This window comes from Panthera tigris, chromosome D2 (genome assembly GCF_018350195.1).
Source record: "Panthera tigris isolate Pti1 chromosome D2, P.tigris_Pti1_mat1.1, whole genome shotgun sequence".
Classification (NCBI taxonomy): domain Eukaryota; kingdom Metazoa; phylum Chordata; class Mammalia; order Carnivora; family Felidae; genus Panthera; species Panthera tigris.
The window spans coordinates 86,122,609-86,134,695 of record NC_056670.1 but is presented as its reverse complement, the minus strand read 5'-3'; the positions used below and the strand labels follow the sequence as shown (position 1 = coordinate 86,134,695).

General features: G+C 62.8%; 1 protein-coding gene across 2 annotated transcripts in view; it reads right to left on the bottom strand.

Moving 5' to 3' along the window:
• Nucleotides 1-12,087, bottom strand: part of INPP5A (inositol polyphosphate-5-phosphatase A) — a 175,787-nt gene that overhangs the window by 31,808 nt on the left and 131,892 nt on the right. For both annotated transcript variants that reach the window (XM_042960550.1, XM_042960549.1), the window contains exon 9: nt 7,430-7,514. In XM_042960550.1, the coding sequence (XP_042816484.1) occupies nt 7,430-7,514 (85 nt within the window). The remainder of the gene's footprint in view (nt 1-7,429; nt 7,515-12,087) is intronic.

Genomic DNA, 12,087 nt, shown 5'->3' with positions numbered 1-12,087 from the left:
GCAAGCTGGGTGGTTCCTGGAGGGCCTCCGGGGGGAGGGGGGCTGGCAAGGGCGTGATGGGGTGATGCCCCCTCAGGCCGAGTGGGAGCACCCTCCCCAGGACGCGGGGGCCCCGAGGGAAGGAGGGAGGTCTGGGGACGGGGCTCTGGCCACCGGGCAGCCTGGCTGCACCACTCTTGCTGGCTGTGGTCTTCGGTGGTTTCGTGACGCGGGGGGTGTGCCCTGCGTGGTTCCTTCTGGCCCCTTCCCAGGCCGGCGCTGTCAGTGCTGGGGGCGCCCCCCCCCCCCCCAGACGGGTCCTCACAGGACCCGAGTCCCCAGGGGCCCACCTGGCACCCGGGCGCATGTGCACGTGTCAGTAACTGGCAACTGGTTTTCAAGACGGCCGCCAGCCTCCAAAATCGCATCCGCCACCATCGCTGTCAGGGATGAAGCACGGCAGGTGGGCGTGGGCCGGGCCTCGCCGGGACGGGAGCGCCTGGCACTGCTGATGCTCTTTGTCACTGCGGCCAGCTGAGCGTCCCAGCTGCCAGTTGCCACGGCGCAAGGCACAAAACGTACCCTCTGAGCGATCCTGCCAGCGGGGCCGAGCCAGAGGCTGCGTCAATAAGCAGCTTCGTGACGCACGGCCCACCGGACGGCACGTGACAATCGTGTGGAATCTGTGCGTGTTTCAATTACATCCAGCAGCACCAAGTCCGGTCCCCTCGGTTCTGCTCTGCAAGCGTGTTGGCATGAATTTGCATCTGAAACAGGAAGCTGCTGACTCCCGGGGGACGGGCTCCCTCGCTCTGCGGCTCTTCCCGAGGCTGCCGCCGGGCAGGACTTGGCCGCCCGTCTCCGTCCCGCTCCACGAGTGACCTGGTTCCCCCTCCCGCACTCGGGGGCCTGGCCGGCCCCGCCCCCTTTGCCCGCAGCAGGGTCGGTGGCGGCCCGCGCCTCCTGCAGGCTGCCATCCGCTCACCGGCCCCTCGCTGATTTGGAGACAGGTTTGCCAGTGAGCACGGGGGCGGCACCCGGGAGGCGGAGAACCCCGGACGCCAAGTCCGGGGAGGCTGACCTCACCGCCCTCGGTGGGGCTCGGCAACAAAACCCAAACCCAGTCCGGTGGTGGCCTCTCACCCGGCAGTGCTCAGCAGAAGGGACCCGCTCACACACAACGTGACCACACGCTTCCGGAAGTCGCCGTCAGGCAGGAGGCACGGTCCCGCCTCGACGCCTCCTCAGGCCTCCTCGCACGCAGCTGCGGCACGGTCCACGACATTCGGGGTCCCCTGCCACGCCGACCCCGGGCCCGCCGAAGGCTACGCGTGGGGTGGGCACAGGCCACCTCGAGGACGGAGGGTGGAGGCCAGCACGGCCTTCTCTTCCCGTCCCTGGCACCCCGTCTTCAGGCACTGAAAGTGGGTGTCCATGACTGGCGGCCGCAGGAGGGGGTCGCCGCTGAGGGCAGTCCGCCTGTCTACCCGGGTGGAGGGGAGGACGGACAGTGCCGGGCACAGGCCCAGGTCGGGGGTGGGCAGCGTGGGTCCGGGCCAAGCCCCAGCGGACTTCTCCCCGACCTGTGCTCTTTCCTGGGCCACGCGGCGCTTCAGAAGGAAAGGTCAGGCGCCCCACTCGCCTCCTCGGCAGATCGCAGGGGCAGAGGCCCCGCTCTGAGGCCCTGGGGGGGGATGGACGGAGGACACTCTGCCCTCGTCCCGGCCCCCTCCTCCTGGCTGCCCACATCCCAGTGCCCACCCAGGGCTGTGCCACCCCCCCCTCCTCCCGTCCACACCGCCAGCGGCACTGATGCCCCCAGACCATGCTGAAGAACCCCACAGGACTCCACGGCTCCCAGCCAGGCCTTGCCCACAGGAGGCCCCGTCCCAAGACCTGCCCCGCTGGCCTCCGGCTGACACCAAGGTCACAGACACAGGTGCGTCTGAAACAGGGCCCTCCCGCAAGGGCAGGGGCTTCCAAGAACAGGGTCACGGGAAGCACGGACACCCTGGACGCCGCCGTTCTCAGGCTGCTCCTGGGCCTCCCAAGAGGATGGGGCGGACGAAACACAGCACTCGTGTCCCCGGGCTGGCAGACCCACCCCCACGGCTCTCCCGGCACCCAGGACCGTCGCCACGAGGGCCCCGGGCCACACGTCCACCCTGGCGTGCACCACAGGCACGCAGGAAACATCGGCTGGACAGACGTGGAAGAAACTCCAGCTCTGGGGCAGCCGACCGCAAAGCCGTAACCAAAATCAGAGTATCAAACCCGCCACGGGCGTCTGTGAAACAAGAACCACCGTCCAGGCCGTGGGAAAGAAACCGGCGGCTCTGCTCTCCCCGGGGCCACGGAGCCGCCCTGGGCCTCATGGTCTTTCTATCTACTCCCTGCCGGCTGTGAGGACTCAACAGACAGAAGGAGGAGAATGTGATGCAGGAAAGGCCAACAACCCGCAGGACCCCACGGCCTCTAAGAACACAGAGGGCAGCCTCCCACGCGTGTTCCGGAAACATCGAGGCTGCGACAGGGCCGCCCCGGGCACGGTCCAGCCCAGAGGGGACGCGAGCCATGACGTCCACGTCACGTGAAAGGCGGGCATCTTGCGTGCACACCTGCGGGGCCCATCACCCCAGCTGGTGCGGGGCTCGACCTGAGGCGCTTCTCAGGCTGTGGTTCCCCAACCGCAGCCCCAACACAGGGGCCTGGAGGTGCTGGCCGGTCCCTGTCGCATCCTCGTTATGCAGTTAATTTGGAAGAAAAAAGCAAAGTGAAGTGAGTCGGGGGCCAGGCAGCCTGTCCCTCAGAGTGACCTGGGGCTTGCTGGCACCCGCCTGTGGCCCTGGATCCACACCTGCAGAGGCCGGACTCAGGGCCCCGGCCTGGGACTCCTGAAGCCTCTCCACACCTGTCCTCTCGAGGAGCCGACCACCGCTCACCCAGCCGCACTCAGACTCTCAGGAAGCGTGCAGAAATGTTCTTTGGTTCCCACAAAATTTCTATCAATTGTTTTTACTGTTAAAAGCTCCTTTAAAAAGCCATGCCACATGCCATTGGCAGATTCTGATTTTCCAGAAGACGTGCTTACGTGGTATTTCACAATTCAATAACCTACGGCACCTTGACTAACGCTGTTGAAATTAATCACCGACAAAAAAAATTTGTTCTTTTTTCAGTTCAATTTACTTTCAGGTATACCTTTGCCAAGAAGTACATTTACTATGTTAGTGTTCAGCTCGTCAAGTGGTGGGGAGATATGCCAATCCAGCATTACACGCTGTCAGGGTTGAAGAGTGTCCCCCAAATTCATGTCTACCCAGACCTCAGAAGGTGACCTTGTTGCAAAGTATGGTCTTTGTAGATGTAACTAGTTAAGGATCCCGAGACAAATCAGGCTGGATTCAGGATAGGCCCCAAGGTCAACGACTGGGGTCCACATGAGGGAACAATGAGGACAGGGGGTGGAGGACAAGCCGCGTGTTCACGATGAGGGACGACCAGGCCACCTTGACTTTGGAGTGCCAGGTTCCAGACCTTGAGGGAACACGCATGTGTGGTCCTTGTCACAGCAGCCCAGGACCCTGCCACGTGGCGGCACAGGGCCCGGCACAGGAAGGCTGCACCGTGCGCTCGCCGTGTCCTATGTGTTCAGTCAGGAACAGGCACGAGATTGGTCAGAACTTTCTCGGTAAGCAGCACGTGTGTGAGGCCGGCAGGGAGGGGCCTTGGCGGCTTGGCGGTGACGCGGGGGCATGAGGGCAGAGCACTGGGGAGGGGATGCCTGGCCTGTGGGGGTGGTCCGGGACATCACCCGCCATACCGGGCACCAGGTTCCTCCCGGGCGTCAGTCCACAATTCTCAGGAACCACTGGATCTTTCTTTGGGAAGAGCGGGGCACCCATACCTGCTTCCTCGGTTTACTCCGCGACGCCTCGACTTCTCGGGCTCCAGGGAAGTTTCACAAGTGGTTGATGCCTGTATTGATGCTGCTGCCCGGGTTTCGAGAACGGTCTTGGGCTCCACAGCTAACATCTTCATTGACCCAACGGTCCTTAGAAACTCTAAACTGAAAGTCATATTCCATGCATTTGGGATCACGATCATCTCCCGAAAGTCTGCTGTATTTACACAGCAACCCCTATGCAAAAATGTAATTAGAAGTTTTGGCGAACCAACGGCCGTTTATCCTGAGGCTTTAAAGAGCCACGTGGACGTGAAAAGCCTCCAAACATTGAAGGACGGATCGTAAGCGCACTTGTTTAATGAGCAAGTGATTCCACTGAAGCCCACGGACTTCCCTCCCACTCTTGGCGGAGGTGCCACAGAGCCGAATCTGACGCGTCCCGGAACGGCACTCAGCGGGCAGCGTCCTGGGACGTCGCTGGGCGAGGCTCGCTGCTCCCGGGAACCGAGCTCGGCGGCCCGTGGGCCTTCCCAGGCCGGGGGTGGAGAAGAGCCGTCTGCCCGGTGGCGCTCGGGTGCATTCAGATGCGCTGTCCTGTCCCGACACTCACGCGGACTGAACAGAAGCCCTGGGACGTGCCCCTGGCTCGTGAGCGAAAGACCCACGTCCCCAACTAACAGGCTCCCGGGGAGGCCGCGTCTCCTGCTGGCGGCCAGAGCCTCCGACAGGAGCAGCTGAAGACCTCTCTGCTCCATCAAGCCCAGCACCTCCAACCGGCACCGATGGGAAGAGCCGCTGGTCGAAACAGCTGCCCAGCTGCCTCACTTCCGTCGGGAGAGGCTTCTCTGACCTTCCGAGGCCCTCACACACCCTCCTCGCCCCCGATGGGAGACCCTGGTCTCCCCACGATGCGCCCTGGGCGTCCCCGCTCTCAGTCTACCGTGGCTCGGCCCTCGAGTCCCCAGGACCTCCAGCCGCCTACGGCCCCCCACGCCTCTCCAGCACTGCCACCGTGCGGCTTCCCGGCAGGGTAGGGGGCAGGGATTTGGACACACAGAAACGCTCACGCTGGGACACAAGGACACAGTGGTGGTTTCATCGGTCGACCACCTGATGGGGGGAGGGAGGGGCCGCACAAATACGCATTTATTACTTTTCCCAGTACTTCACGCCACGCTTTGCACCTGCCGTCATACAGGTGCACAGAGGTGGGGAGGAGCACACGATGGCAAGGGGACGGAGCCTCTCACCCTCCCAGCTCCAGAAGTGCGGGCGGCCCGAGCTCCTCTGGGCTGGCGCTGGGCTGCCCGCCAATTGCCCCGGGAGGACGGGACCCTGAGCTGCTGGGGCCAGGGGCAGCGAAGCTGACAGAAGACGAGGCTGGGGGCCCAGGGCAGGACCCTGTGGGGTCAAGGAGGGGCGGACATATGTGTGCTGCTCTCCTTCTGAAAACCAGCTGTTGTGGGAATCGTTTCCTAAAAAATAGCGTTTCAAATAAGTCCTTATCTGTGTCAGGTAATTGTGATGGGAAAGCAATCGGAACAAAGACCTCCTGTCTTTTCCTGCAGGAAGGGGAATAGAAAGCTGGAGACACTTATTAAAAACTCAGCCCATCAGATAGCGGTGCTTAGGAATCCTGGAACATTGCGGGCTATCAGCAACTTAGAGATTCTTGAGGCTCCTTAGTGATCTCGAGAAAAACGTGTCTGCTCTTGGGAAAACTTCCCGCCAACTCGCAAGACAGACCCTCCTGTCTGCCGCGACCCCTGTGTGCAGGAGCCCCTTGTTTTAGGAAACAGGACAAGTCAGGAAGTGGGGGGCACGTTATGAGATAAAGACAGCACCCAGCATATCTGCTAGCCCGCAGAGTGGCCCCAGCCCTCAGCCGTCTCCCCGGAGGGCACAGCAGCCCGCGTTCCCGCTGTAGGGGAGGAAGCGTCATTCTCAGATGGGCCGGCCCTAACTGCGCCACCGACCGCACTCTTCGGGCTGTGGCCGGCTTCTCGGCCCAGCACCCGCCAGGGGCTCAGCCGTGCTGTGCGCCACACAGCCACGGGGCAGGTCCGGACGCACACCTGCAGCGACCTTGACCCGAGCCGGAGCACTGCCCCTCCTCGTGGTGTCTGTTCTCAGGGAAGAGAAGGCCCCGTTCAACACCTCCCGGACCTTTCCGCACGTACAAGCTGCTGGGCAGCTCCCGCCTGGCCAGCTTCGGTCTTTCGAAGGACCTTTACTTCTCTGCAGGTGGCTCGGCTCAGGGAGGAGAGCGAAGGATGAGCTAGGGGCCCCTCTGTGCACGGCAGGCTCACCGTCCTGAGCAACGTGAGAAGCGACCCCTGCGTAGAGGGTCAGGATCTCATCGAAATGTGGCTTTTCACGCCCCCAGTGGCCTGAAATCAACGGGGGCGGTGGCCTTTGGCGAGGGCACCGGGGGCCCAACAGCGTCAGACACGGGACCAGCTCTGAACGAGACAGACGTGCTCCCGGGCTCGCTGCAGGGCCTGAGAGCGGACCGATGAGCGCTCCGGCCCCGAAGTGAGGAGAGAAAAACCAGCAGAAGCAAGCGAAGACACCGGGGGCCGACAACCCCGCTGCTGACACACACTCTCCCAGCTGTCGGTGAGCGTCCAGGCACGACCAGCACGTAGCCGAACATTCACACACGTGCGCCTGTGAGCACGCCCGCTGAGGAGCCGTCAGACGAGCTGCATCATCAGACAGGAGAACGTCGACACCACGCTGCTCATCTCCGTCAACCAAGGGGAGCTACGGAGTGACGAGAGCGCGTCCGTCTGTCTTTCGGGGCCGACCTCTACGGAGGACGGACGAGGACCGTGTGGCAGCGTCTGTGATGGTGACGCCGACAGGACGGTGACTGCCTGACGGCCGCCACGTCTCTACCCGGTGTGAGCCGGGTGCCGGGCGAGCCCTCAGAGGGCTTCCTGGTGTGGGCCGCCCGGCCTCCCCGTGCAGGCTCGGCACAGGCAGCGGGGTCACGGCTGTGCCGGCGGAGGAGAGGCTCCATGGTCACACGACGGGGACCCACAGGGCCGAGACTTCTCACGTGTGCCTGTCCCTAGGGGGCGTCCGGCCAGGGCCCTGCGGGTGCGCCCGGGACACGCACGGCCTCCAAGCTCCGGAGAAGCGAGTGACAGCCACGAATGTTTCGGCGAAAGACGACACTGGCCTCCAGCAGCGCCTGCCCGTTGGGCGCCGCAGAAGCAGCCCCCTCCAGCCACACCTCCCCGCCGGCTTCCTGGGCGTCTCACGGCCAAAAACAGCCCTCACGGCGGGGCGTCACGTCCCGCCGGTTGGCGATGGGTCACCTGATTAGCTTCAGAAGTCCGAGGGACTCCAATAATGGCCCCCTTTTGACAGCGACACATGGTTATTAGGAATTTATTAGGAATTTCTGCCATAAACATGGCCGGTGAGAACGGCAAGGTCACACCTGCCCGCGAAGCGCAAACACAGCCTCTGCGGCTTTCCCGCAACCCGTCGACCGCGGCGGAGGCTCCCGCCACGGCGGGGAGCGGCGCCTACCTCCACCACGGACTTGGAATCCAGCCGGAAGTTGAAATCTCCAAACACAAAGTAGGACACTTTCTCGAATCGCTGGTCGACGATTCTGGGAGGAGAGAAGGAGACCACGTTACTGCCACGCCGGGCGATCAGCTTCTGCACCAGCCTTCCACGCCCCCTCCCCGCACCCCCAGACAGACAGCGCGGCTCTCTCAGCGCGGACGCGCCCTCAGCACGGGCCAGGGCCCTGGGGAAACCGCAGCCAGTGGGTGGTGCAGGCGGTGCGGGGGAAGGACCGAGGCCGGGAAACGGGGCTCTAGCTGGGAGCACAGGACTCGGGACGCAGGGGGAGGGAGTCTGCACGCTCCTCCCAGGTGGGGTGGGACGCGAGTGAGCTCTGGAAGCGTCTGTGACACTCTGTTTCCACGTTTCAAAGGCACAAAACCGCGTCTGTTTTTCAAAGCGAGACGCTGCCTCCCCGACGTCTTGCCCACACGTTCTAAGTCAACCGCAGCCCCTTGGTATCTTCCCACTGAAACGCACACACGGCGGCCACTGCGCGAGCAGCCCCTCACGCACAGTGCGACAACCGCTCAGACCCCAAGTCCTCGTGGTTACCGACCGCTGCTCGCTTCCGACGGCAGAGCAAGGTGCCGGCCGTTTCCGACCGGAAAGCAGAGCGACGGCCATCGCTGACCAGCGGGACGGTGCGTGTGGTCGGCACAGAGGGAGGGACGTCCGGGGAGCCCGCGTCACTGCCGTGGCTCCACTCACGCGTCTGCAGGGACAGAGCTGCGGGGTGCAGGGTGCAGGGTGGAGGGTGTCCCTCCCACGGGCCCATCCCAAGATGGACTAAGATCGAATCTTGTCAGGCGGGCAGAGGCCAGGGCGAGGACTGCACCGGATTAACTCGGAAAGCGCCACCGGTTACCGGGAAAGCTGGCACAGCCGGTAATGCCTCGGGCGTCGCTTACCGACTCAGCCTCTTGTCACTTGACTCGTTAGCTTGAGAAACAGAAGAAAGGGCCAATCACAGGACGACGTGCCGCCTTCTCCGGCTCGGCACGTTCTCCCAGGTCACAAGAAGGGTCCCTGCAGGCTGCGGCTGGCAGCGAAGGGCTCACGGGACGCGCAGGCTCCTGGCGTCCAGGCTCTGCAGAGGCCCGCGACCCCGTGCCGCAAAGGCGCAGGCGGCGTGCGGCGAATTCACCGGCACTCCGTCAGCCCGTCCCGTCTGCGGAACAAACGACGCTTCCGCTTCAACTGCGCCCTCCGCCCCTCCCCACCACAGAGGCCACCTGCCTTGTCAGGTACTTGTCAGAACCTGTGTTTCTGTGTCTACTTATTTCTGGCCTGTTTCTCTTTTCAACCCTTCCCTTTTTTTTTTTTTTAATTCCGGAAGGCTCCCTGTAAGCTGGTGGTGATCCACGTTTTCGGTCCGTGGATGCTTTCCGCGCAGTTCCCGGCGGTTTCTGCCCGGTACGCGCCGTAAGCTTCACCGGGGGTGCGTGTGCCAGCCGCTGGCCGTGCGTCCTCTCCAGAAGCCCGAGCCCCTGCCAGGCTCTCCCACCATCGTTAAGGCAGAGTTTGGTGGTTAGACTTTAATCCGTCTGGAATCACAGCGTGAAGCAGGGATCTCGGTTCAGCGATCTTCCCGGCGGCCGATCGACCGCACCGTTTATTAAACACGCGACGCTCTTCCCACTCAGTCTGTGCAGCACACAATTGCCCCAATCACACGGGCCTTTCTGAGATCTCCATCTACCCTGCACACTTGGAATTAAGGCCGCTTTCCACAGCGACGGCCTTCTGGCTGACAGTTCCTTTAAAAGTCGCCTCCACCATTTCCCCATTTCTCTCGCAGTCATGAACTGCTGTCATCGAGCTATGTTCCACAAAACATCCTGTTTTCCTTTTTAATTGGAGGAACTTTTAACTCACACGTGAATTTGAAGACGAAAGACACGTTCATACATCATCGATACTGCAGACGACCAGTAGTTTCCTTTCCTTGTACAAATTAAACTTTTTAATCGAGGAATAAGACGGTCAGGGTCCTAGTGGGGGCACCTGCTGACGCATCCGCACGGGCCCAGGACCACTACCACCCCTCCTCCCCTGCCTCTGCCCTGCACGGGACTCAGTCCGGCAGCAGGAAGCCAGCTGCCTCTGCCGTCCTGAAAAGGCTAAAGCTTCTTCTGCTCTTAAACTCCTTTAGAACAAAAAATTCTTCAGAGATCCTGTGTAGGTTCCTAGAAAGGTCTCCAGAATGTCTACAGCGTCAGGACGCCTGCAGCATGGGCTTCTTGGCCTCCCCCCATGAAGGTCGGGGTCCGATCCTTCCTGCCTCCCTCCCCTCCCCCCATGGAGGTTGGGGGTCCGATCCTTCCCGTCCCCCTCCCCTCCCCCGTGGAGGTCGGGGTCCAGATCCAGGATGCAGAAGCCCCGACGGGAAAGGAGAGGCCGCGGCGAGCTCTGCTCTTGAGAGGGAGCCTCCTCACCAGAGCTGAGGGCTCTTCGTGCGGTGGCGATGCTGCTGCCGGGAGGCCTTCCGGGGCTATTTCGGGCGGAGAGAATACAATCACTGGGGGGTCAGTCACATTATCAGGCGGACAGATTTCTGTTTTCGGAGGTTGCACAGGGATGCATGTTGCTCTGAGGGCACCTGTCCCCAGGGGCTTCCCCGGGAGACGGAGAGTCCCCTCAGCGAAACGGAACTGTGCGTGTGAACCGGGAGGAGGCCGCCCCCCTCTGCCCCCAGCCGACTCTCTCTGCGCCTGGCTCGGCGACGCCACCGGCCTGCCCTGCCTCCCTGAGCAGAGGCAGAGCCACCTGGCCAGGCTGGCTCCGTGGGCATCACTCCGCCAAGGCCCGGAGACGCAAGAGCCTGGTGGGCGCCATCGGGGGGACTCCGTGGGTCAGAAGGAACGCCGCCCACAAGATGGCCGCTGCTGACACGGGGAGCCGGCCTGTCGCCGTGGAGCCCGGGACGTGGCAACGAGAAGGCTGGCCAGTGCCCGGGGACCCCCGAAGCCCCTCGCGTCGTCCGAGCCATCAGCGGTCACACCGGCACCACCCAGTGCGGCCACGCACGTCCTCCCAGCCAGTACACGTGACCTCGTGCCCCTCAAAGGCTTTTCACTTTTCTGTTTTATTTATTTATGTTTTTAAGAAAAACGGAGCCAAAGCAACACTGCAACTTTCCCTCGCCGAGAGAAGAGGGCGTCCGCTCGCCGGGCAAACCCTTCGAATGTCACAGGGTCCACACGTCTGGTCTTTAAGATCCGCCAGCTTCCGTCCGCTGGGGGCACGGGAACTCGTGTTCCTCGAGGACGCCGCACGTAGAGCACGATTCACCACTCCGCACTCTACGCATTTGCCCCTCCTGGGACCGCGAGCACGGAGCTCGGGGAAACGCTTCACACGTGACCCGCAGAGACGGGACACAGGAGACGTGTGTGCACACGTGCCACCAGCGGGGGAGGGGGGACACAGCCGTGCCACGTGTACGTGGTGTCCCTGTGCGCGGCGACGCCTCGCATGCGTGTGGGCGCGTGTACCCACATCACGCGTGTGCTCTCCGTCTACCCCCGCAGCGGAAGAGACGAATGAGAGGGACCGGAGTTCGCGCGCGCCCGGCAATCCGTAACCGTTTCCCGGGCTGACGCCGTCTCCTCTCGTCTTTGCCTCGAGAAATCCCACCTGCTCTGGTACGACTCGCTGCGGTCGCCCTCTGTGCTGGTGCAAGGCCGGCACTTCGCGTGTCCTCGGGTCCGTGAAAGTTCCGAAGGTGTGTGAAGCCACCGGGGTCAGGGCGCCACTCCAGGTCTCCGGGATGCGCGGAGGCTGTGGCGGGAGCAGGCGGAGGCGACGACGGCACGTGAGGAAGTCGGCTCCGGGCCTGGGGCCACTGGAAGGCCGGGCGTTCGTGAGACGGCAGAGACCCTGGGCTCACGCGCACAGGGCCTCCAGCGGGCGGCGGGGGTGGGGGGGGGGGTGGGGAGGGGGTGCTGGACACAGGCCACCCGTCCTCACGGGGCTCGAGGCATCGAGCTGACGTGACGGGAGGGGACAGGGGCTGCAGAAGGTGCGGACAGCTGACGCCCGGGACGGGAATTATGGACGCCGCCCACTGCTGGCTAATAAACGGTACGAGGCGTTGGGAGGTGAATTCCTTCTTTAAAAAACTGACAAACTTCAGATTTAGCATCTGAATGGAGGCTTAAAAGCTCCAGCGTGTCTAGAGTGAGAAACGCGAGGTTCCTCAGGCCTTGTCGCCATGGAGGCGCACAGGGATGCCCGTGGCCCGCGGCCCTGTCCCCCCGCTCCCCCCCACAGGAGCCCCGGCAAGGAGCCGGCGTGGCCCCCGCAGGGGTCCCGTCAGCAGTGCTAGGCTCTTGTAACACCATCATTAAAACCTAAACTCGATCACGTTTCCACGCCCGCCCTGCTCCTTTGATGGAATGGCCCACGCTCATCAATAACCACCACCATCTCCAAAGGTCGCGTGGTGTGCAAGATGGAGGGCTGTCACGGCCGAGGCAATCACCTGAGTGCCAGGCCCGCCGCCCTCACGGCACTCACGTTTAATTTCGATATAGTGCCATTTGGGCCAAGAGAAAAAACTTGTTTTAAAATTAATTACCTTGTCAGACGCTATTATGATTAAAAAGTAGGCC